This window comes from Natator depressus, chromosome 7 (assembly GCF_965152275.1).
Source record: "Natator depressus isolate rNatDep1 chromosome 7, rNatDep2.hap1, whole genome shotgun sequence".
Lineage (NCBI taxonomy): Eukaryota > Metazoa > Chordata > Testudines > Cheloniidae > Natator > Natator depressus.
In genome coordinates, this window is record NC_134240.1 from 120,723,870 (window position 1) to 120,749,768 (window position 25,899).

At 60.7% G+C, this 25,899-nt stretch overlaps 1 protein-coding gene across 1 annotated transcript; it reads right to left on the minus strand.

Annotated features, from left to right (window-relative positions):
* Positions 1-40: 40 nt before the first annotated feature.
* PDZD7 (PDZ domain containing 7) lies at positions 41-25,809 on the minus strand. Its single transcript, XM_074960073.1, has 15 exons — positions 25,617-25,809; positions 24,195-24,335; positions 21,051-21,225; positions 19,068-19,244; positions 17,453-17,600; positions 16,946-17,006; positions 15,814-16,272; positions 14,174-14,362; positions 12,211-12,365; positions 10,262-10,353; positions 5,031-5,122; positions 4,297-4,368; positions 3,206-3,754; positions 2,354-2,454; positions 41-255 (listed from the first exon to the last, which is right to left on the minus strand). Exons 1-15 carry the CDS (start codon positions 25,807-25,809, stop codon positions 115-117), a joined length of 2,745 nt encoding a protein of 914 aa, XP_074816174.1. The 3' UTR covers positions 41-114.
* Positions 25,810-25,899: the final 90 nt, after the last annotated feature.

Genomic DNA, 25,899 nt, shown 5'->3' on the forward strand with positions numbered 1-25,899 from the left:
TGGATGCCCATAGCCGCGGGCTCTGCCTGTCCTCCCGTGGGCCTGGAAGACGTCCGTCTGGCTGTCCGCTCAGCCCGTCGCTGCCAGCCTGGCACCGTCCCTGGCTGGGCTGCGTCATGCCTTGGGCACCTTCACCACCAGCTCCATGGGTGCCTGCCGGTTGGTCCTGTAGGCCTGGCGGATGAGGTCCACCGCCCGCTGGTGGGTGACGTTCTGCAGGCTTGCCCCGTCCACCGCCACCAGCTCGTCCCCAGCCTGGCAAGGCCAGAGAGACAGGGTTGGGAGCCTACAGTGATTGGTCGCCAGCCATGGACATGCAGCCACCTCTGGGGTAGGACACGGCAGCTGTGGCAACAGCACGTAGCAACCCTACACAATGATGGGGGCCAGGCAGTGACAAAGGGGGGAGGAGTGCAACTACCTTGCACCCTGGGGTTTTATTTGGCCTGGGGGGTTGGTTAAGGGCAGGGCTGCTCCCTGGGCTCGGGTAGAAGCAGCTGTAGCGGGGAGGATGCAGGACACTGAGGGCAGGGATGCCCCCCCCCGGCAGGCTGAGGGGTGACAGCCCTGCTGCGCCTGGCTCTGGGCTGGAGCCCCAGCTCCTCCCTCTGTTACCTGGGGCGCTGGGTGGGGCCCTGGGGACCAGGCTGGGAGCTTGGTGCTCCTGCATTGGGGGTGGGGGTGGGGTTACTGAATGTCAGGACGCCTGGGTTCTTGGGGAGGGGAGTGGGGGGCCAGGGGTTAGACTCCAAGCCCTCTCTTCCTCTAACCAATAGCCTCCCTCTGCTCCTCCTCCAGCACGCAGACTGGAACCCAGGAGTCCTGGCTCCTGCCTGCGGCCCCTCCATTAACCTGGATGACGTTATCCAGTGCTGCCCCCCACAAAACGCCCTGGGACCTGTCTGAGAAACCGGAGGGGGTGGGGAGGCATGGCCTCCTTCAGCATTGCCCACAACTCTGTCTTCCGTGGGGCGGCCGTGGGCCTGGTGCCAAGCCAGCTGCCAACTGCTGCTGTGGGGCAGGGCGTGGGGGTGGCGGCTGCTGGGTGGGCAGGGCCCCAACAAGGGCTCTTTGTCAGTGCCACAATGGAGGCTGCAGGGGCTGTCCTCCCCCTTCTCCCACCCCCGGGCACAGCCCGGCTTTGCCATGGGTGGGAGGCCGGGTGCAGTGGCACCAAGCGACGGGCTATGGGCATGCGGCGTCCTGCTGGCCAGGGCCTGACCCCGCTGCCCCCCCTCCCTGCCCCCAGCTGGAGCAGCCAAGGGCAGGGCAAGCGTGGGGCTTCCCAAGTTGCAGGCAGGCAGGGGCAGCTGGCTCTGAGGGGCACCTAGCCCCCTAGTCGGCTGCCCATGCCCAAATGCCCACCCAACTCCTCTCCTTGCTGGACCTCCCGGGCCAATCACGCTCACTAGCTCCTGGCTACTTCCCCTTGGGGGTGGGCTAGCCCTGCAGGACCAGTGGAGCTAGACCCTGGCTACTTCCCTGCCAGGCTGGGCTGGCCCCTCTGGAAGCCTCCTCCCTCCCCCAATCTTGGCTCTAGGATACATCAAGGAGGCTGGTGGCAGGGACGGGCCTAGCTGGTGGGCAGAGCGCTGGGCTGGAACGTGGGACAGCTGGGTTCTAAGGGTCTACCACAACCTGCCTGAGTGTCACTTAATCGTGCCATGCCTCAGTTTCCCCACTGATAGTGGGGGGAGCCGTGACCCTGGGTGGTAGGGAGAATGGCTGTTAGTGCTTTAAAATCTGGAGCTGCAGGGACCCATCCTGCCTGCTGCTTCCATGGCTCTGGAAGCCTCCAGGCTGGACACATCATTTCAAACACATCTTGCAGCCTTGCGCTTACAAAGAACCCTTCCAAATGTGACCCGAAGGGTAACTGATGCCAGGGCGCCTGCCTGTGTCTGTCGCTAGCCTGAACCAATGGCTCTGGGCGGCCCGAACTGCCCCTGCTCAGGCCAACTGACTGCTAACTCTGAACCCTATTGATGGCAAAAGGCCATTTTGCATTTCTCGCCCCTGAGCAAAGCACACAAAGGAGAGCGATGCTCCCGCTATGCAGAGCTGTGCCACCCACAGATGTGTGCTTTGCCATCTCATGAGGAGAGGTGGGGGGGGGCATGGGCGGAGCATGGGAAAGGTCCCTGCTCCTGTGAAAAGTCATTCAGCTTGTGTGTCCGACTCAGCCCTGGCCAGCGCCGCAGGTACGCGTCCCTCCCCGGACGCCCCCAGGACCCCGTGTCTGCCCAGTGTCTGATCACATAATGGTCTGTGCCGCAGAGAGACCAGCTAACCTCCCCGGGGGTTAGCCCCAGCCGCGGCAGGGAGCCCCTACCCTCCCCCCCACTCCCCGTACCTTCAGGGCCCCGCTCAGGAACGCCGCCCCTCCAGGAAAGATCTTCTCGATCTTCACCATCGGCTGCACCTTGGACTCGATCCCGCCCGAGATGCTGACCCCTGGAAGGCAGGGGTGGACCAGCCCCAGCCTGGCCAGTCGGCCCAGACCCCCCCCCCCGAAGCTGGTGCCACGGACCTGACACCTGTGGGCAGCCCCCAAGGCGTAGCCCGCTTTAGCCACCCCCGACCCTATAGCTGGGATGTGCGGGGTCGGGGGTGGGGGGGGTGCCGGAAGGGGATTCCCGATTCCCCAGGGCTAGTGAGCCCAGGCTGGCACCGTGGCAGGCTCTGGTACTCACACCTGCTTCCAGCACCATCCCCGGCCCGTGCCCACGCCCCACTGCACCCCCCCCCAGCTGCATCTGTGCTAGCAGACAGGGCTGGGTCCCCCTCCCTTTGGCACCTGAAACAGGACGGAGACTCTGGGGTGGGTGGGAGGATGGCTGGTATCTGTATTTAAGGGAGCGCCCACGCCCACCCCCCCAAGCAGATCAGGCTGCTGTTGTGGAAGGCCCTACACAAACACAGAGCAGGCTATGGTGGGCTCAGCTCCCCGGCACCAGGACTGGGCTGGGCCCAACTGTGACCCCTCCCGGGCCAGGCTGGTTTTCAAACTCCCACGTGACGGGCTCCCACCTCCCTTAGATTCGATGCCATGGCCGGCCCCGATGCTGGGGTCTGTGAGCACAGAAGTGGGGCTGCAGGCGGTACATAGGGGGCAGGGAGGAGCTGCAGGGAGCCCAGGGGGCCTGGAGCAGCTGCAGGGCACCCAGGGGTGGGGGGGTCAGGGGCACGGCGGGGTACCACTCACCCAAGGACTGCCTGAGCTTGGAGAGGTGGACAGTCATCAGCTTGTACTCCTCCTCGGCCGGGCCGTTGTGGGCCAGCCCCTCTTCTCCCTGGGTCCCTTGGCTGGGCGCCGAGATGCCCGTGAAGACCTGGCAGAGCCGTGGCCAGGCCCGCTGAGGCTTGCTGAGCCCCACATAGAGCGAGTCCCCCCCTGGCTCGGCCTTGCCCTGCCCGTCGGGGGAGCTGGGGGTGCGTGGCCGCTCGCTGCCCTGCCCTGGCGGCTGTGCCAACGCCTCTGCGGAGAGGTCAGGACATGGCATGAGCCCCGGGCTCTGGGCAGGCTCCGCCAGCAGCCAGCTGGGCCCACCGGCAGCTGGAGCTGCAGGGGGCATGGGGGGGGCCACGCAGGCATCCACGGGCACGTCAGGCAGGGGCGTGTAGCCGTGCGGGCGAGTCCGTCGGGAGGAGCCCTTCAGCCGCTCCGGCCCTGCCCTCGGCGCCACCCCCTCCTCCTCGGTGCCCCCCGGCTCCGGGGCCTGGAGCGGCTGCAGCAGGAAACCTCCCCAGCGGTCTGCAAAGGAGAGACGGGGCTGTTAGTAACATGCCGGGGCAGCCCCCCCGCCCCATCCCCTCCCAATGGGCCTCTGAGACCCACCCCGGCCCTAGCCCTGCCCTGTCCCCGGCCTCCAAGACCGCCCTGTCCCCCGAGAGGCCCCAGCCCTTTCCTGCCCCATGACCTCCGAGCCCCCCGGCCCCAGTCCTGCCACCCCCCCAGCCCCAGGCTCCGAGCCCCCCATCAGCGGAGAATCAGAGCATGCGGTGACTGCCTGTTGGATCCCGGCCCCAGGACCCCAGCCACCCTCCCAGCCAGCCCCTGGCAGCCCCAGAGCCCTGCTCTGACATGACCCACAATCCCGTGGGCGCTTGGGGCCAGCTGGGATGTGCGGGAACCACCTGGCTCAGCTGGTGGCCAGTGACTGTCGTCCTCTAGTGGACAGAGCCCGCAGCATTGCCAGCCCTACATGTGCAGCCAATGTGTGTGTGTGTGTGGGGGGGGGAAGCAGCAGGGGGCTGGGCAGGGGGGGGATCTGACGGAGGGGGGGCAGTACTGACCAGGCACGGGTGTGATGAGGTGTCTCCTGGGAGGCATTTCCTGCTGCGCCGGGCGGAGCGCGGGTGATTTCCCTGCAGGCGGGCAGAGAAGCGCATCAGAGACAAGCCGGGCCCTTCGCTCTGGTTCCTGGGGCCCGAGGCTCTGGCTGCTGGCACGGGGCCTCCCCCGAACCAGCCCTCCTGCCCACGCGGCGCCAGGCTGCCACCCCCTTCCAGGCTGCGCCTCGCTGGAAAGTTTGGGGCTTCTGCCACCAGCCCAGTGCTGACTGCAGCTGTAGCCCCCCCGGTCCTCCCGCTCTGCCAGCAGCGCCCTGCCCGACTGGCACGCACTGGCAGGGCACTGACTCCCTTTTCCCCTGCTAGGCTGGAGCCTGGCCCGTGGAGTGAATGGGCTGAGCATCCAGCCTTGTGCCTGGCTTCAGGGGGGGCTGCTCCGAGCCGATCGCAGGCCTGCGGCTGGGGTGAAGGGCGATGGGACACAGCAGTGGGGGTGCGTTTGCAAGGTTCCCACCCAGCCGGCGGGTTTGGCTCCTCACCCGCTGGGCCCATGGTTTCATGGTGCCCAGGGTAAAGAGGGGTTTGTGCCAGGACCCAGGGGCTTTAGGAAGGGGCAGGGCCTCGTTCATCACCAGGGGTAATGGAAGACTGGCAACCTGGGATCCCCGAAGCCAGCCCCCAGAAGGAGAGGAGTTGGGAGGCCAGCTGGGCCCAGCCCTCGCGGGGGCTCCCCCTACCTGCTCTGCTCTTCAGGGCGTCATATGCCTCCAGCTCCAGCGACACGACCATACTGTCGAAGCGGCCCATGTCGGTGGAGGTGACCAGGCTCCTGCAAGGGGCAAGCTCTTAGTGCCCACGTGACCACCACTGAAATGCAGCCACCTCTGGGGCAGAACGTGGCCGCTGCTTAACAGCACACAGCAACATGAGGTGACAGCTGAGGGCAGAAGCATCCCAGATTCAATTGCAATAGTGGGGGTGATTCTAGGGAACCCAATGTACTTACCCAGCCAGGATCTGCCCAGGACGTCACCTCTACACTCACTGTGAAAACTGCCATGAATGGAGGGACATGAGGGATCAGGGGCTTGGACCCAGCCCAGAGCAGCACAGAACCCCCTAGCACCATTGTCTCAGTACCTAGTCAGAGGCAAGAGCGCCCGCTAGGGCCCTGCCTGCATCATGTGCTCTAGCCCCCCTGGAAATGCCTGGACCTCGAGCCGACATCCCACCGGGGCCACAGGGCTCAGGGCTGAGCTAGTTAATCTAACTGCTGAGCAGGGGTAAATCCAGCCCTGGTGAAACCAGCAGCCCCGGCTGTGTGGGATGGAGACTGGCGAGGCAGGGCACAGTGTGAGGCCGGAGCGAGGATACAATCCGAGCTGGACTGGAAAGTCTAGGAGAAGGAGGAGCTGGGAGGCCAGGAGTGCAGAGCAAGCGGTGGGGGCCGTTCACCGTCCCGGCGCACAGAGGGAAGAGGCGCTAAGGGCCAGGATCATGAGCCAAATCCTGCTCCTGAGGCTGGGGGAACCTGCAGGGACCCCAGGGAGTTAAAGGAGCTGCCGGCCGCTCAGGGCCGAGTTCAGAATCTGGGCCGCGCAGCCTCCCTGTCCCGTCTCGCAACCTGCCGCAAGAGCCTTCTCCCTCACAGCATGTGTGCTGTTTGATTGCAGAATAAACGCCCCGACTGAGACAGGACCCGGATGGCGCCACGGGCAACCACTGGGCCTGTGACCCCAGCGCGCCCCATCACCAGCCTCATACTTCTTGACATATTTCTTGACACCTTAAATGACTGTTTCTTGGAGCAGCTAGTCTTGGAACCCACAACAGTAGATACAATTCTTGATTTAGTCCTAAGTGGAACACAGGATCTGGTCCAAGAGGTGAATATAGCTGGACCGCTTGGTAATAGTGACCACAATATAATTAAATTTAATATCCCTGTGGCAGGAAAAACCCCACAGTGGCCCAACATGGTAGCATTGAATTTCAGAAAGGGGAACTACACAAAAATGAGGAAGTTAGTGAATCAGAAATTAAAAGGTACAGCGCCAAAAGTGAAATCCCTGTAAGCTGCATGGAAACTTTTTAAAGACACCGTAATAGAAGCTGAACTTAAATATATCCCCCAAATTAAAAAACATCGTAAAAGAACCAAAAAAGTGCCACTGTGGCTAAACAACAAAATAAAAGAAGCAGTGAGAGGCAAAAAGGCATCTCTTAAAAAGTGGAAGTTAAATCTTAGTGAGGAAAATAGGAAGGAGCATAAACTCTGGCAAAGGAAGCGTAAAAATATAATTAGGAAGGTCAAAAAAGAATTTGAAGAACAGCTGGCCAAAGACTCAAAAAGTAATAGCAAATTTTTTTGAAGTACGTCAGAAGCAGGAAGCTGCTAACCAACCAGTGGGGCCACTGGACGATCGAGATGCTAAAGGAGCACGCAAGGACGATAAGGCCATTGCGGAGAAACTAAATGAATGCTTTGCATTGGTCTTCATGGCTGAGGATGTGAGGGAGATTCCCAAACCTGAGCCGTTCTTTTTAGGTGAGAAATCTGAGGAACTGTCCCAGATTGAAGAGTCATTAGAGGAAGTTTTGGAACAACTTGGTAAACTAAACAGTAATAAGTCACCAGGACCAGATGGGATTCACCCAAGAGTTCTGAAGGAACCGAGATGTGAAATTGCAGAACTACTAACTGTAGCCTGTAACCGATCATTTAAATCCACTTCTGTACCAGATGACTGGAGGAGAGCTAAGGTGACGCCAATTTTTATAAAGGGCTCCAGAGGTGATCCTGGCAATTACAGGCCGGTAAGCCTGACTTCAGTACTGGGCAAACTGGTTGAAACTATAGCAAAGAACAAAATTGTCAGACACACAGATGAACATAATTTGTTGGAGAAGAGTCAACATGGTTTTTGTAAAGGGAAATCATGCCTCACCAATCTACTAGAATTCTCTGAGCGGGTCAACAAGCATGTGGACAAGGGGCTGTGACGTTATTGACATAAGCTGGGACCGTATAGATCATTGTTGCAACCAAAATCCTGTAGTGGCACAAAATCTTGTATAAAGGGGGTCAAATGAGGTGTCTAAGACAAGGTTATGGTTTGCTGGTTATGATTATGCTGCCTATATGTGGGTGTCATTTTTATAGTTGAAGTTATGAATATTGGCTCTGTACTGTCTGTATTTCAAACCTGTGGTCTGCTTCTGGGGAACACTCCAGACAAGTTGGTGTCAGCTCTGCCTAGCCTGCTTGGTGGCCCATTAAGGACCATCAGTGACACAACTGACCCACTGAGAGAAGGCAGACACGCCTTGGGACTCAGCCAGGTGTGCAGGGACCTGCCTATGGACAGAACTCTGAGGTTTTCCCAGGCCGTGTGAGGGACGGCTTGTCCTTGGGACAAAGAAAGACAGACCACACGGCAAGAGACTATAAAAACCTGCTGCAGCTCCTCCATCGGGTCTTCAATCCTGCTTCTACCTCTGGAGGGACTTTGCTGCACTGAACCAAGGACTGAAAGACCCATCCCAGCTGAGGATGTTCTCCAGAGACTTGATTTGAACCTGCAGTTTATTCCATCACTGCTGCAAACCTGACCAAGAACTTGGCCATTACTTTGTGTCATTGATTCCACTTAACCAATCCTAGCTCTCATCTATAGCTTTTCCTTTTATGAATAAACCTTTAGATTTTAGATTCTAAAGGATTGGTAACAGCATGATTTGTGGGTAAGATCTGATTTGTATATTGACCTGGGTCTGGGGCTTGGTCCTTTGGGATCGAAAGAACCGTTTTTCTTTTACAGGGGTATTGGTTTTCATAACTATTTGTCCCCATAACAAGTGACACTGGTGGGGATACTGGGAAACTGGGGTGCCTAAGGGAATTGCTTGTGTGACTTGTGGTTAGCCAGTGGGGTAAAACCAAAGTCCTCTCTGTCTGGCTGGTTTGGTTTGCCTCGGTGTGCACAGAAATCCCAGCCTTGGGCTGTGACTGCCCTGCTCAAAGCAATTTGTCCTGAATTGGCACGCTCAGTGGGGTCCCGCCAGAACCAGCCTCGTTACAGGGAGATAAATTGGTTAGTCTCTAAGGTGCCACAAGTACTCCTTTTCTTAGTGGCTATAGTGTACTTAGATTTTCAGAATGCCTTTGACGAGGTCCCTCACCAAAGTCTCTTAAGCAAAGTAAGCTGTCATGGGGTAAGAGGGAAAGTCCTCTTGTGTACTGGAAACTGGTTAAAAGATAGGAAACAAAGGGTAGGAATAAATGGTCAGTTTTCAGAATGGAGAGAGGTAAATAGTGGTGTCCCCCAGGGGTCTGTCCTGGGCCCAGTCCTATTCAGCATATTCATAAATGATCTGGAGAAAGGGGTAGACAGTGAGGTGGCAAAATTTGCAGATGATACAAAACTACTCAAGGTAGTTAAGTCCCAGGCAGACTGCGAAGAGCTACAAAGGGATCTCACAAACCTGTGTGACTGGGCAACAAAATGGCAGATGAAATTCAATGTTGATAAATGCAAAGTAATGCACATTGGAAAACATCATCCCAATTATACATGTAAAATGATGGGGTCTAAATTAGCTGTTACTGCTCAGGAAAGAGACCTTGGAGTCCTTGTGGGCAGTTCTCTGAAAACATCCACTCAGTGTGCAGCGGCCGTCAAAAAGGTGAGCAAAATTTGCAGATGATACAAAACTACTCAAGGTAGTTAAGTCCCAGGCAGACTGCGAAGAGCTACAAAGGGATCTCACAAACTCAGACAAAATGGCAGATGAAATTCAATGTTGATAAATGCAAAGTAATGCACATTGGAAAACATCATCCCAATTATACATGTAAAATGATGGGGTCTAAATTAGCTGTTACTGCTCAGGAAAGAGACCTTGGAGTCCTTGTGGGCAGTTCTCTGAAAACATCCACTCAGTGTGCAGCGGCCGTCAAAAAGGCGAGCAGAATGTTGGGAATCGTTAGGAAAGGGATAGATAATAAGACAGAAAATATCATATTGCCTCTATATAAATCCATGGGACGCCCACAGCTTGGATGCTGCGTGTAGATGTGGTCGCCCCATCTCAGAAAAGATATACTGGAATTGGAAAAGGTCCAGAAAAGGGCTACAAAAATTAGTAGAAAGAACAGGAGGACTTGTGGCACCTTAGAGACTAACAAATGTATTTGAGCATAAGCTGTAGCCCACGAAAGCTTATGCTCAAATAAATTGGTTAGTCTCTAAGGTGCCACAAGACCTCCTTTTCTTTTTGCGAATACAGACTAACACGGCTGCTACTCTGACACCTGTCAAAAATGATTAGGGGTCTGGAAAGGCTGCTGTATGAGGAGTGGTTAATAAGACTGGGACTTTTCAGCTTGGAAAAGAGACCACTAAGGGGGGATATGACTGAGGTCTATAAAATCATGACTGGTGTGGAGAAAGTAAAGAAGGAAGTGTTATTTACTCCTTCTCATAATACAAGAACCAGGGGTCACCAAATGAAATTAATAGGCAGCAGGTTTAAAACAAACAAAAGGAAGTATTTCTTCACACAACACACAGTCAGTCTGTGGAACTCCTTGCCAGAGGATGTCGTGAAGGCCAAGACTATAGCAGGGTTCAAAAAAGAACTAGATAAATTCCTGGAGGATAGGTCCATCAATGGCTATTAGCCAGGATGGGCAGGGATGGTGTCCTTAGCCTCTGTTTGCCAGAAGTTGGGAATGAGCGACAGGGGATGGATCACTTGATGATTCCCTGTTCTGTTCATTCCCTCTGGGGCACCTGGCATTAGCCGCTGTCGGAAGACAGGATACTGGGCTAGATGGACCTTTGGTCTGACCCAGTCTGGCCGTTCTTATACCTCCAGGCACAGGGGCCTGTTTCTCTGTCCCTTGGGACATGCCCCACGGAAAGCAGCACAGAGGGAACCCTCCATCCCAGCATCGTTCACCCACCTGACATCCCTCAGAAGCAGGAGTTTCTCAGGCCGGTCCAGGATGGCCAGGAGTGGCCTCACCAAGTCCTCCACCCCACCTTCACGGACATACTGCAGGCAAAGGACAGGCAGCGTCAGACGGGCCCCTTCGCTGGCCAGAGCCCAGAGCACCAGGCAGTGCTTAGCCAGCGCCAAAATGCAGCCAGATCTGGGGGGTCGGGGACGCAGGCGGGGTTTCACAGCACCCAGCAACAAGCCGGAACAGCTCTGAAGAGGGAATAATGATTTCTCCCAGGGGCGGGGGTGGGGAGGCAGAACCTGATCATCCCCCTGCTGGCATTTGGCCAGGACCCTCGGGCTTTCATGTGGGGCCAGGGCCTGCTCACAGTGACGAGTTACTCCCTCCACTTTAAATCACTTCCCTGCCCTTAATGCAGATTGACAGCGTCAGTGAGAACAGGATCCGGTCCCAGGTCAAGCAGTGAGCACAAGGGGCAGGGCCCTGCTCTCCAGGCAGCGCCTGCTGGTGCTGCGGCTCGGTACTGACGCGGGGGGCCAGCGCTGCTGGCTGGCTCACTGGCAGCTGTTCCTGCTTAGCCCGGGAGAGCCAAGGGCCGGGGCGCGGGGCAAGCTGGGGGCTGGGTGGCGAGGGGCCTGGGGAGGAGACGGTAGCTCCAGTGCAATGGGCTAGTTCTACCCAGCACAGCTGGGGAGGCTGCCAGGACTCTCCCCCCCTCCCCATCACCCCATTGCCCAGGGGTCAGGATTAGACCCCCTGGCCAGCGCTCAGACCAGCCACGCCCCGTCCCAGCCAGAGGCTGGCAGCTGCCCCATGCCGGGAGTGGGAAAGTGGCACGGGTCTGGCTGTGACGCCCTGGCAGAGGGCGCGCTGTGGGCCAGGGGTTTGCCACAAGAGAGCCAGGGGGCTTTGTTATGAGAGGCCCCTGGGAAAAGGTTTCCCGGCCAGGAACCTGCTCCAAAGGGGGGCACTGGGGTGGCCAGGGGTCCCCGATGGGGTGGGGAGGGGGCACAAGTGAAGCAGCAGAACTGGTTTGGTTTATGACCCGGATTTGAATCGGGACTAAACCCTTGTTACCAGTGAGGTGCGGGAGAGTGGGATCTAGGGGCTAGAATTGGGGTGTGGGAGCCAGGAACACAGGCTCTGCTTGTGACCTGGTGCCAGTCCCTGCCCTCCGTGCCTCAGTTTTCCCCGCTATCTGATGGAGCTAATGACACCTGCTCTCCTCCCCGAGGCACTGGTGGGGCTGGGGTGAGCCAGAGGCTGGCCTCACTTTTACCCTGTCCCTGCCAGCTGGTGGGTTAACCTGCGGAAAAGGGGGGTCTCTACCTATGGAACAAGAGTCCCCCTCCTGGGTGACCTAGTGGAGATGCCCAGGAGTGGGGGTTGCGAGGGGTTAATCTGGATTCTGTCTGGGTCCAGCCCTTCTCCATGAAGGTGGGAGGGGCAATGGGGTTGGGGTGAGCAATTGGGCAGGGGTGGGGGGCTGAGCTCTCAAGGACACACAGGCAGGCTCCGAGCGGCATTTAGTGTTCACTAGAGACACCAGCACCTAGCAGGCCCCGGGGTCAGCGTGTGCCCAGGCTCCCTGGCTACAGGGATGGGTCTGTGGGGGGCTCTAGGGGGAAGGCTGCCAGGGCACAGCGGGAGGTAGTGCTGCCCTGGACATGTCCGTCTCTAGCACTTTCATCCCTGCACGCAGCCACGAGCAAAGCCAGGCACTGTCCCCGAGGAGAGATCCAGGTGGGGAAACCGAGGCACGGAGGGGGTGACCCGTGAACGCAGAGGCGGGGACGGAGCTGGGAGAACTCAGCTCTCCCGCTGCACAGCGGGGCATGGCGGGGGTGGGCACAGGGTGGTGAGCCAAGGAAACAGGCCCCGGAACCGAGTCCAGAGCCCTCGCCGGGCTCAGAGAAGCAGCAGCCCGGGCGCGTGCCCATGCTCCTTACCCGGCTGCAGTGACGCAGCACGGCCGTGACCTCGTCCTCCGTCAGCAGCTTCCCGGCCACGTCCCGGAGAAGCAGGAGGCGCCTCTCAGCGGCTGGACTGGGCTCACGGGCGGCATGCCCCGGGGAGCCCAGAATGCTGACGGGGCGGCCTTTGTCTGGGGAGCAGCAAAGCAGGGTGAGCGCAGGACCGCTGGGGCGGTGATGGGAGGGCAGGGAGCTCCAGAGAGGTGGCCCTCACCTGAGCCCAGGTCGTGGCCCCCTGGCTGCGTAGGTTCCCTCCCCTCCCAGGGGCTCAGCAGCAGGGCTGGGACCAGCCCCTCCCACCGCACAGCCGGGACAGACTCCACTAGCTGGGAGCAGTAGTAGGTTGTTCTCCCCCAGGTGCCCGCTGCCAGAGGGGGCTGTGGCAGGCTCAGCGAGTGGGTTACCCAGGTAGCTGCGCGTACAGCTCGTGGGTCGGACCCCTGGCCAGCTGTGGGCGCCCCATTTGCACTCACAGCTGTGTACACGCTTTTGCAAAGACGCGCCCCGATGGCCCTGATCGACCCCTGATCCTGATTCATCAGCCAGTCCCTCCCTGCCCCCACCCACCCCCGCAATTCTCCTTCCCACCCCACAGGCCTGGCCGGGGCCGACTCCTCACTGGAGCTCATCAGCTGGGAGCCAAACAGGGGCAGCGTTGGAAACGGAGAGACTCTGCAGACCCGGGGGCTCTGGGCACTCCCAGTGGGGCCGCAGGGGGCTGGGCTCAGTCTGCCGGGCCCCGAACCAGGCCCCCCGAGCCCAGCCCACATGGCAATGGCCCAAGATCAGCTAAAGCCAGAGCCAAAGAGCAGCGGCTGAGCGCAGCGTCCTGGCGAGGGCCCCACTGGGTAATCAGCCTCCGCACCCCATGGCCCCAGTGTCGGGGGCTACGGATCTACCAGGAGCAGCCCAGCGCGGCGTCCCCGGACTGGCCATGGTACAGCTGAGATGCCCCCTGCCTGCAAATCAGGGGTGCCTAACAGCCCCTCCCCCAAATCCCCCGGGGGCTCCAATCTCCTCCGGCCACAGGCACCAGGGAAAGGAAGGGGGCCGGGTCTCTCCGGGACAGCCAGTGGGGAGGCAAATGGCACACGCAGCAGCACACGCCTGCACACGCCAGCACATGCCTGCACACATGTACGCACACACAGCAGCACTCGCACGCACACGCGTGCCAGCACACGCCTGCACACACGTGCATTGCAGTTACCCCGCTTCGGGCTCCGGCTGACAAGTTTCTGCAGGGCGCTGGCTGCAGGCGGAAAGCAGAGGGCAAAACCAGCACACCAGGTGATTCGCCAGCAGCCCTGGGGAGCCAGGGGTTAATGCCCTGCAGGGTCTGGGCCATCTCCCCTGGGGTTCAGTGGGTGAGCTGGTGCCAGGAGCCTTGAGGCTGCGACAGCCTCCCACAGCTCGGGGGGTGGGCAGGCGGCGTACCAGGCAGGACAGTGGTTTGCAGTTAAGGACTGGGAATCAGGAGACCTGGGGTCGACCCCTGACTCTGCCACAGGCCACCGGTGACCCTGGGCAAGTCACTTCACCTTTCTGGGCCTCAACAATCCCTGCTGCAAGAGGGGGGGTTGCACAGGCTGGCAGCTCTGGGGGCAGGGCCCATCTCCCTGGGTGTGTGTGGGGGGGAGCAGGTCCCTTTCTCCCTGGGCATGGGGGAGAGGGGGCAGGGGCCATCTCTCCCTGGGCCCCGGGCAAGGCAACACCAAGCAATCAAAATTCATGTGATTTAAAATAATAAATTCCCTGGGGGAATCACCATGGGGCCAGACCCACCCCCGTCGGGGAGCAGGGAATCCTCATGCATGCCCCCCCGCCCCAGGAGCAGAGCTGGGCACGTCCCTCCCACACATCCCTGGAGCCATTCCAGCCCCCACCCCCGACACAGCCTCGCCACCCCCCCCCCCCGAGGTGTCCCAGCGCCCTTTACCTTTCCCCCCCTCCGGGCTGGCCGGGGACCTGGCCCGTCTCCTGCGCCCTGGCGGCCCAGCCCCCTCGCTGCCTGGTGCCCAGCTCTGCCTCGCCCGGCTGCCTCGGAAGAAGAGGTTGGCGAGGGTCTTGGAGCGCCGCAGTCCGGCCTTGTCCCCGGCAGGCGCTGGCGGCTCCTGCCTCTTCTCCTCTGGTGCCAGGAAGAGAGCCACCGATCAGACCCGGGGCCAGGCGGAAGCAGCGGCTCGGAGCCAAGCACATCTCACCCTGGCCCCCTCGGGCACCGCTGGGCATTGGATCCGGGCCCCGACCCCAGCCTGGGTTTGCCAGGCGACCACCACAGAGCGCAGCCATCACCACTGCGCCAACCCCCTGCCTTCCCAGCACCCGCCCTCCTCATCTTCTCCTGGCTGGGCCCAGCCCCATCTCCCACCCGTGCTCCCCACCTCGGAACTTCCTTCTCCCGCCCTGCACGTCAGACGCTGCTGCCCAGTTCTCTGCACCCCTGGGCAGGACGGCGCCCTGCTTGGGCATCCCGCACCGCTCCCCTTGCAAGGGGTGCGTGCCCCCCATCCCACCGCGAGCTGCCCAGGGAGCACGGTGCCCAGCTCACCCAGCCCCCCGGGCCAGGCTGGGTGTTACAGACAGGGACAGTCGGGGGGCAGGTTGGCTGTTGGGCCTGCAGCTCCCCCCTATCCTGGGTGGCTGCAGGAGTTGGGGGGTCGAACACTCCGATACACAGTCTCCTCCGGGCCTGGACATAGGGGAGGGAGCCGGGTCGGACCCCCGGACAGCTCGAGGCCCCCCTCGCTGCGGGGCAGGGGAAGCGGAAGCTCAGTTCAGACATCCGGGATGTCACCATCTGAAAGTGGGGAGTCAGGACCAGCTAATTCCCCGCCCGGGGGCAGGGCCACTGGAAATGAGAGGAACCTGCCTGGGATACACGGCAGGGAGGGTGCTGCTCTCCGCGCCAGGCAGGCAGAGGGCACCTGCTTTCCGGGCTGGGCTGATTCCCCCATGTCTGGCTGAGCCCGAGTCGCCCTGTGAGGCGGAGTCGCACCTCCAGACACAGGGGGCCGGCTGCTCCCCTGGGCAGAGTCGAGGCTCCAGCACGGGACGAGAAGCTAAGGGGGCTGGGGGGCAGGAGAGGAGAGCCCAGCGTGTGGGGACTTCAGGTGCTCCCTGGGGGCTGGGGGGACAGCAGGTCGGGCATCAGTAGAGCTCTGGGGGTGTGTGGGGGCATGGATCACAGGGCTGGGCTAGCAGGGGCTGCGGGTCAGGAGTGAGGGGCATTGGCAGAGCTGGGGAATGGGGGGGCCCAGGGCTGGGCTAGCAGGGGGCTGCGGGTCAGGATTGAGGGGCATTGGCAGAGCTGGGGAATGGGGGGGCCCAGGGCTGGGCTAGCAGGGGGCTGCGGGTCAGGATTGAGGGGCATTGGCAGAGCTGGGGAATGGGGGGGCCCAGGACTGGGCTAGCAGGGGGCTGCGGGTCAGGATTGAGGGGCATTGGCAGAGCTGGGGAATGGGGGGGGCCAGGACTGGGCTAGCAGGGGGCTGCGAGTTGGGATTGAGGGGCACCAGTATGTGCAGACGGGGAGCCCATTCAGCTCATGCTCTGGCCAGTCCCGGCGCCAGCACCTACCGCCCACGGTGAGGTAGCTCTGGGATCTCTTGAGGGGCTGCCGTGGGCGGCTCAGCGCCAGGAGCAGGGCCATCCAGGGCGAGCCCGAGAGCTCCTTGTTGGAGAAGGGTCTGTGCTTCTTGCTGGGGAGCGGGTCCCGGAAACTCTTGGCCCGGATGGCCGTGTCCTTCAGGATCTCCGGCGGGTGCACGGTGCTCCAGGTCTCGGTCCCCGCAGTCCCGTCACCGGAAGGGGGCAGGTCCGTCTGCATGGCTGTCTCCACTCGCTCCAGGGAGCGGCTGCATGCCGGAGGGTCCTCCATGGAGATGGAGACGTCCACCATGTGGGCTGGGGCGGGGCTGGAGAGCGGGGCCTGGGGCCGCCCGTCCAGGGAGCTGAGCGGGGTCCCCGAGGAGTAGGAGGAGACGGAGGAGCTGGTCTCCGAGGCCTGCGAGAGCTGCTGCAGTTGGCCATTGGTCACTGGGAAGAGATGAAGGGATGAGAATCCCTGGGGAGGGAAGGAGCCACCACCAGCCTCGGCCCCTGGGATCTCACAGCGTCTGTCTGGGCCCTGTGGAACTTCATAGCCCGGTGGGTGTGGAACCCAGGCCCTGAGCTGGGAGCTGCAGGAGAACCACCAGAGATGCTAGCTGTGTACATGTCAGTGTGCCCCTACTACCCAGCTATGTGTCACAGGCCCTGTACTGCTGGTAGGTAATGAAGATTCCTCATGAGCTCTCATGGCCAGGAGCGCACGTTCTTGGGAGCAGCCAGGTCTGGGCGGCTGTGGAGTGCAGCATAGTGACCTCTGGACAGTGCCAGGCAACCAAAGATTGGTGGCACCCCTAGGCACCAACACTGCACCTGTGCCCGTGAATCTCAAGGCCCGTTCCAGGAGTGACCGGGTGGTGCTGTCGTCTAAACGCAGCTGGGTCACCGAGCCCTCAGCAGGCACTTCCCGAGGTCACGTGGCGAGGAAGGGTCAGACCCCGGCACAGGACCCAGGTGTCCGGGCTCCCAGCCCTATGCTCGCTCAGCGAGACAGCACAGCACTGGAGTCTCATTATGATTCCCAGCGGCCGCGGAACTTGCCCCCAGCCGACCCGCTCTGGGCAGGGATGTCCCGGGGGGGCATCGAGGGGAGCTTTCTTACACTGACTGAGCCAGCAATACTCGGCCACCATCTCCTTGTAGGCAGGGAAGTGGCCCGTCTCCTAGACGAGGAGGGAAGGATGAGGGTTAGCATGTAACTGGCTGCCCCGGGCAGTGTCTTCGAGATGAACCCGATCTGCGCGCCGGAGCCTGCCATGAATAATGCAGCCGCCTGCCAGCGCCTAGCTGGGTTGAAACTGGATCTACCCAAGAGTGAGGCCCGCGCCCCGGCTTGGGCACCAGCCAGGAGCTCCCCAGAGCTGCCTACGTCAGGGGAACGCTGAGCAGCCACCAGCGCCAGGGCGGGGGAGAAGCAGAGTGACTGCTCCATGCCCCGGGAAGGGCCTTCGGGCTGGGAGTCACCAGAGTCCCTCTCGTGGCAACGTCCCAAGTGCCCAGACCATGAGGGGCTTCTCCAGGGTGGCACGGTCCCGCCTCCCCGTCCCGGGGCTGGTCGTGGCTTGGGGTGTGAGCCCAACGCGGCCCAGCCCAGCGCCCCAGGTCCTACCTGGATGGTCAGCATGATGTGCGTCTGCCCCTTTAGCACTTCCACTGCCTTGCTATGGCTGATGGCGTCGAACTTGACTCCGTTGGCTGCAAGGACTTGATCTCCCACTCTGATCCCGTTCTGCTCCGCCAGCCCGCCAGGGTCGACGCTGGAATGACCCACGTCAGGCAGCCGGTGGCTCTCAGCCCCCTGGATGGGGAGGCCCCCCGAGCCCAGTTCATCTCCCTAAGGGGCGCACGACCCACCGCTGGGGACACGTGAAACCGGACTGGAGCGATCAACTCAAGGGCCTGAACCCACACTGGACGGGCTGCCCAGCCTGCTAGATCCTGCCCCACCGCCAGGGCTGGGACAAACCCTGCTTCTAGCCAAGCAATATCTCCAGACAAGACCGTGTGACATCCCCTGATCCCCACATCTGAACCTTCTCAGCCGGGTGCGGGTCCAGCTGTTTCTTTTCATCAGCTGGGGGATGCTCTGGCTGAGTTGCGGGGCCCTAGCTGGGTGCCTGGCTCTGGCTGCTCCTTGCCCCATGCTCCCTGGCTTGGATGGGGCTGTGTCTGCCCTTGGATGGAGGAGGAGGGCGGTCTCTGGCCCTGGCTCTGCCTGCTGCCCCCTGGCTGAAGGGGGTCTCTGGCATAGCGGGACCAAACCTCCACGGAGGTCTCCATTCACCCCCTAGGGCTTTGCTCACCATCCTTTGGACAAGGGCGATTTTTGCCAAGCTCAGAGAGAAGCCAGGTGCGTAACCCCCCCCCTCCCCCCCCGCCAGCGTGGGACCCGTCACCTGGCATTTCAGAGGCCACTGCTGGGAATCTGGCCTCGGTCGGTGCTTTGCCGGGGAAGGGACAGAGAGACTGTAAACATTTAACATATCGCCCGGACAGAAGGAACACTGGAGATCCCACGTGTCCCTTTGGACGGCGTTTCTTCGCTTTGGAAAGGTGGAGACATTTGAGCGAGGAACCTGCTGACTTATTCTTAGGGACGGGGCAGGGCAAACCCCCCTGGAGCACTGCAGGTGAAAACGAATCCCTGTGGGGATCCACGCTAGGGATGGAAATGGCCTGTGAGCAGGACCCAGAAAATCCCGCAGGCTCCTACATAAGAACTTGCTCCTGCAAACGCACGGGATGGGGCTCGTCACATGGGTGCAGAGCGGCTCAGCTCAGAGTCCTGGGGCAGCAAAGTAGGTCCAGCCCCAGCCTTAACTCCACCCGCTTCGGGGGGATATTCACCATCCAGTGATCTGATGGGCGGAGCATTCTGAGGCCTGGATCCAGCAGTCCCAGTGGTCAGCTGGCTCCTTGCTGTCATGTAGTCTGGAGACTACAACTCCCAGCAAACCTTGGTCTTAAAGGGCCACGCACCCCACACATGCGCTGGTTGTACCTGCCCTAAGCCGCTTTGTAACGGAGTTAATTAGATTTGCAGCTGCCCCCCACTCCCAGGGCTCCGTAAGCAGTAAGGGGCTTCTCCTCCAGAAGATCTCAGACATGGGAGGCTGGAGGATCTCAGACACGGGAGGCCCCAGAGGACACTCTGCCGGGTGCTCAGGACACGGTGTGGCTAGTGGGTGCCAGGCGCCGAGCGAAGCTGCTGGGGCCCAAGGTACCTGGAGACGTAGATGCCAAGGCCGAACTCCTTCCCCCCGCGAATGTTGAAGCCCAGACAGTAGTCGTCGGAGGTGGTGTAGAGGTGGACCATGCGTCTCACGCCGCCCTCGGAGCTGCTGTCCGAAGGGGTCGACCCGCTCTTCTCCACGATCAGGCGCCTGTTCGCGACATCCACCCTGCCACGAGAGCAACCGCGGCAAGATTCAAACAGGGGCCCGAAATCCTGGGGCTGGCTCTGGCACGACTTGGGCCCCAGGGTACGTCTACACGGAGAACCCTACAGCAGTCCAGCTGCAGTGCGTCAGTCCAGACGCTACAGACGGGAGGGGTTCTCCGCTCACCAGAGCAAATCCACCTGCCCGAGAGCCGGTCGCTGGGTCGACAGAATAATTCTTCCCTTTACCTAGCGCTGTCTACACAGGGATGTATGTTGGCTTAACTACGTCGCTCGGGGGTGGGGGGTGTGTGTGGATTTTTTGCACATGGCTGGCTCGATCTCATTCTCCAGGGTAGCCCAGCCCCCAGTCTCACAGAACTGCTCTCCGACGGTGGCAATCTCATGACGTCAGACAACCTGCTGGAACGTCCACCGTGGGAATGGCAGAAATCTCATGAGACTGGCTCTTTCTCCAGCCACTTTGGGCCCCTGCTGAGATTCTGGCTGCATCCAAACCAGAAAACGGTTGTTTGGATACAGGCCCAAAGCCGGGATGGTCAAAAGTGCCCGACTCTAAACGAACGCCAGTGGGAACTGGCTGCCGGCTTTGAAAAATCTTCCCCCAGACCCAGGCTGGGAGCTGGTGGTTCAAATCAGACTCCCCCTGGGAACTGCAGGGGGCATGGATCTGTGGGTCCAGTTTCAACCTCTCTCTAGCTTTGATGCTACGTATAGAGGGAAATCTCACCTGCCCGGAACCTGAACTGCAAATATTTGGAGGTTTGGAAAAGGTGGAGGAATTTTTCATTCCCATGGTGGGACCCCGTCCCCCTTCTGGCTGGTAGATGGGACCCCACGAGAGAGGCTGTCCTGGAGGTTTGACCTCTCCCGAGGGAGCCTGCCCATGAGTTTCCACGCCAGGAGACTCTGCTAGATCAGGGAAGTTTAGGATCAGAATCCAAACTTTCAGGAGCGAATCCAACCCCCGTCTCCAAACCCACTAAGATTTTGCCCTTGCACAGCTCCTGAAGCCTGCCTTGCTCCCCAACAGCTAACAGGGCAGAGTCAGAGACCACGGTGATAGGCACAGCACAGGAATCTGGCAAGAATCCAGTGTTCCTCTTCTCAAAAGACTCCTGTGGGGATCGAACCCACGACCTCTAGATCACGAAACAGGCACCTTTACAGGACAAGCTAAGGAAGCCAGGCTCTGCCGGCTGATTTGACCCTAGAACTGTTGGGGGTGAGATTTGGAAAACCCCGATAATGAACAAACCAGTCTCTCAAACATTTAGCCCTTGCGTCTCACCGAGCTCCGCCACGGCCCCTGAAAGCCCACCTCAGTTCCAGCCCGCCATGAAGCTGTGCTAACCCAGTCTGGGCTCTCCCTGCACATCTCTGCTGGTGCCCCTCAATCCCAGCTCAGAGCCCCCCCACAATCGCCCCTGGCCCCCTGCCAACCTAGAGCCCTGCCGGTGTTCCTCAACCCTTCCCCCGCTATTCCATTCCCCGCCCTCGACCCCAGGGCGCCCAGCGTGCAGATCTGTGTGAGGCGGACAAACAAGGGCCCAGCATGTGTCCCTGGGACACCCAGTTCCCTGAGGGCCCAGTGCAGGATTCAAACCCACCCTCCGGAGGGGACCGCTGAGCGCACTAACCCCGCGGGGCACTGAGTCCCGAGTTCGCTATGTGCTCTCCCGGCTTCTCGTGAACCCGAGAGCTCCCTCTCTGCTCAGAGGAGTGCGGCTTTGGCCCACCCGCATCAGACACTGGGATGGGCCAAGGATCGCGGCAAGGTGTAGGCAGTGAGCGCGCCTCTGCTTACCACGTGGTCTTTTCTCGGGAGAATTTAATCCCTGGCACCTTTCCCATGCGCCTCACCATCATCCGCAGCCGGTTGTTCCCAGTCAAGACCTTGACGGCACTGCCCATGGTGATGCTCTCCAAGCTCACGCTGTTCACCTCCGTGATTTTGTCCCCGATGCACAGGCCGGCCAGGTCTGCAACGTTAAACGGAGACCCCTGAGAGCAGGCTGAGAGAAGGCGGCTGGGCTGCGTGGGACGGGGGAGCGAAAAGCTGGAGGGCAGCAAGTTCTCAGCTCAGCAGCAGCTAGATCTGGCCTGGTGTGCTGTAGCAAACACCTCGACCTGGAACGATCAGGTGGGGACTCGGCCTCCAACCCTGGGATTGGAAGGTCATGGCCGTGTGGCGTGGGGGAGAGCAGTTTCCTTGATGTCATGCACGCTCCTGCTTCCCTCACCAAATTTCCACCAGCAATGACCACGGCCACAGGTCTCAGGTACTTACCTAGCCCCCCTCTCTGCAGTATCACAACCTCTAATGCGTTCAGCCTCCCTACAGGCCTGCGAGGTGGAACCTGTCCATTGTCACTGTCCAGACAGAGGCTAAGTGACTTGCCCAAGGTCATGCAGGAAGCCTGTGGCAGACACCAGGAAACAGAACCCGCAGCTTCTATCCACTCGGGCTGGGGCTCTGGCCATTGGGCCAGGCTTCCTCCAGGGTCACAGGAAAAGGCTCTAGCCCTAAGTAGCTGGCCTGGCCCTGGCCTGTTGCTGAGACCAGACACGAGCTCCTCCAGGCTACTGGGGCGTCATGTTTTGACCCTGCCCAAAGGGGAAGCTAAGATTTTCAGCATCTTTCCTCAAGCTAATTCCAACAACGATTAACGAGCACTGAACCCGACGCCGCCAGGAACTGGAACCGAGCCTGGGTGTTCTTATTTCTGACGACAGCGTGTTATTCGGACAGCCTCTGCCCGCATTGGATTGCTCTGGTGCTTGCAGAGTTACAGGGGACTAGGATGACCAGACAGCAAGTGTGAAAAATCGGGACAGGGGTTGGGGAGTAATAGGAGCCTATATAAGAAAAAGACCCCAAAATCGGGACTGTCCCCATAAAATTGGGACATCTGGTCACCCTACAGGGGACAGCCAAATAAATCACTCCCCTCCCATAAAGGGTTAACAGAGGAGGCGAGGCAAAGGGCTCCCCATGCCTCACAGAGATAGCTAGGCCCCCCTCACTTCCCACCCCAGTGCAACGAACCCGACACAGGGTTCAGAGCGTCAAGACCAGAGGGGACCATGAGATCTCCTGTGTTGCGCAGACCACAGAACCTCTCCCAGCTCCGCCTGGATTGAGGCCAATCACTTGCGTTTGACTAAAGCAGAGATCCCCAAACTGTGGGGCAAGGAGGAACATTCGGGGTGGGGGCGCGGCATGCAGCTCTGCTCTTGGTCCACCCCCAGCTGTGGCCGCAGCCTCGGCCCCCTTACCCCTGTCCGCATCTCCCACTCCCACAGCCTCAGCCCCGGTCCTGGCTCGGAGGGTGGGGGGGTGCAGACAGGGGTAAGGGGGGGCACAAGGTGAAAAGTTTGGGGACCACTGGACTAAAGCATTTGCCACTGGATCCGAAGACATCAAGTGCTGGAGAACCCACTGAGTCCCTTGGCGGCTTGCTCCAGGGGTTAGTCACCCTCTCTGTGGAAAACTGGTCTGATTTCCATTTGAATTTGCCTGGTTTGAACCTCCAGCCATTGAATCCTAGAATCTCAGGGTTGGAAGGGACCTCAGGAGGTCATCTAGTCCAACCCCTGCTCCAAGCAGGGCCAACCCCAACTAAATCATTGGTCCTGGTTCTGACAGTCATTGGAGGAGCCTTTTAGTACCGGGGTTTTCTCCGCGGCTCCTCTCCAGTTTTCCCAACACCCGTTTTACAACGCGGAGCTGGCGTGGGGTTGCTGACCCCAAAAAGCAGGTGTCAGACCTCAGTGACCCATCAGATGGGTCCCCAAATTATGCAACGGACTAACTAATGTTTGCTGAGCCGCCCTTGGTGGTTTGCATTCCCCCTGTCCCCAATTCGTGTTGCCGATTTAGGCTGAGGAATACGATTCTATCCCCTACACCCTGACAGCTAATCCTTTTGGGCCCCCCAGCCCCACATCTGCTCCTCCAGCTGCTGTGGAAGTTCTTCACCCGCACACCCCTGGCCTCTGGGGGCACCTCTGGGGGTTCCGCGTCTCCCCCTGCCAGGCCGGGTGCTGCAAGGAAGGGGCGGAGGGTGTGGGCACCCTGAGCTGCTGGGTTCTTTCTGCCCCCTCCTGTGAGAAGGCTGTTGGCTGCTCCCCCCTCAACTCCTCTGGGGGGCTGGGGAGCCCTTTGCCTCCCTCCTGCTGCAGCCCGGGTTGGCGGCTCTTCCCCTGGAGGCAGGGGGTGGGGCAGGCACCCGACCGGTGCGGGGTTTCCCCATGGCAGCTCCTGTGGCATCAGGGCAAAACTGGCTCCACCGTGGGCCAGTCTCACAGTCTGCTGGGGGGCCTCTGGCGCTAGGCAGGACAGCCGCAGGTCAAGCCATGGCTCGGGCTAGGGGCAGCAGGGTGGCCTTGCGAGCAGCCAGGCAGGAAAGCCCTCCAGTAAACAAACCGGTGGGCCAGCGCCCAGCCTGGGTAGCTGAGCTGGACGCGGGGCAGCCGTAGGGCACGGGGCCACGCCACACGGGCTTCTTCTGCCTTCTCGGCTGAAACAGCGCCCTGCCCAGACCTGCATGTGCGCATGGCCCTTCCCTGGCCCCTTCCCCACCCCGCCACCATCCCCTGCCGTGCAAGGAGAGCCCACAGACCGGGACCCCGATGGAGTCAGCGCTCCCCGCACGGCCCCCTGCTCTCCACCCAGACATTGGAGCAGCCCCTGGGAGACTACAAATCCCAGCATGCCTTGTTCGGCCCCGCCCTGGGCAGCCCTGCGCTTGGATCAAGATGGGGCGCTGCCTCTTGGGAGCATTGTCCGTCCCCAGGGAAGATGCAGAACAACCTGGGCCAGGCTCCATCTTTAGCCAAGTCGAAGGCTGCCCGGATCAAGGTGGAGCATTGCATGCTGGGACTTGTGGTCTCCCCATGACGGTGGGCAGAGGCCCTGGCACGGCGCCCCGCGACGAGCTCCGCTTACCGGCGCTGCTGCCCTCCTCCACTTTGCTGACGAAGATGCCCAGCCCGTGCTCCGAGCCGCCGCGCACGCTGAACCCCAGCCTCCCGTCCGCGCTCCTCTCCACCGTGACGGTGTTGATCACGTCGCTCTCGTCGCCGGCGGCTGTGGGGACAGGGCCCAAACACGCGGGAGAGAACGGGGCGGTTTCCGCAGCTGCCAGGACCCGCACCGCCGCCCGCTTACGCAAGAGCCGGGCCAGGCCTCCCTGGGCACGTGAACGGGCCAGGCTGTGTTCCGGGCATACCGCTGCTTTCTGGTGGCCTTGGGAGCGCCGCTGGAGGGCTCCCACGGCATTTACAGGGCTACTGCCCTGTTCCCATCCGCCCACGGAGCCAAGTCCTCATCAAGCCCTTTAGAAGCGTTAACAGCCAGGGATGGCAAAGTGCTTTCCAAAGATCGACTAACTGCACCGCACCCTGCTCCCCCCAGCCCCAGGTGGGATTATCACTCCTATTTCACAACTGGGAAACTGAGGCACGGGGGGGTAGGGGAATGGCTCGCCCAGTGATAGAACCCAGGTGTCCTGGCACTCAGGCCAGTGCTTTGGCCACAAAACCATCCTTCCTTGTTAGGTAAAGAACCCAGGTGTCCTGGCTCCCCGTCTCTGGCTCTAACCCGATTCCTACCCTGTTTGGATTTGAACGCAAAGGGCCACATTCATCCCTGGCGTAACTGCCTGGGCCAGAGCGCGTGCTCGGGGTGACGTGCGTAGTGTGGGGAGTTCCCTACGCTGCAGAATTTCTGCCCATCGATAATTAACGAAAAACAAAACTGCACCCAATCCCTGTGGCCGGGAGGCTGGGACTGGCCTCCAGGCCAGGCTGCAGCTAATGGAGTTACCCTGGAGATGAATTTAGTGCTAAGATTTTTGCTCCTGCTCAGACCAATGGAGCACGTGCAAGGAACGAAGACAAGTTCACTGCAGTGGATTTCAGCCTTTTCCACACCGGTACCTCTCCCTCACCCCCGACCTCCCTCGCATCCACCATGGCCCCCCCATCATTTAGCAATAGGAGTAGGCCAGGGCGGACATGCCCCACGTCCCCCCGGGCGAGAACACCTGGCTCCAAGCTGCTTCCGTGAGCTGTTTGTAGCTGAGCTGAGGTGCAGAGGAAGCTGTGGGGGTGGGGGGAGACTCGGGGGACCAAGTCCAATAAAAAGGGGGCCTGGGTCGACTGGATGGGGAGACGCAAGCGCCAACTTCAGGGGCTCTCTCCTGCTTTCGGCAGGGCCAAAGCTGTCCCTTGGGGCCCTGCCCTGCCCGACTCACGGCTTGAGAAGGGGGCTAGTGTCGGTATCTGCGTGATGAAGGGTGACCCCAAAAGAAGCCTCCCCTGCCCCGCTCCCCGCAATGGAAGCAGAGAGGGGCCCCGGCTGCCATACCTTCGATGGGCGAGTTGATGAGAATGACCCGTCCCATGGGCGACGAGGTGCGGATGCCCCGCGGGTGCCCGTTCACCAGCCGGTTCGGCTTCCCGAGCAGGTAGCGGGTGGCCGCGCTGGCGTCGCTGCCCGAGCTGCGGGAGTGGGTGGCGCGGGCCGCATCCCTCAGCACTGAGTCGGAACCGTGTGCCATGGCGGGGCGGGGCGGCCGCTAGTCATGGAGGGACCCCGGTGTCCGGGGGACGTCTTCAGTGCGGGAGCAGGGAGGGACCCCGCACCCTGC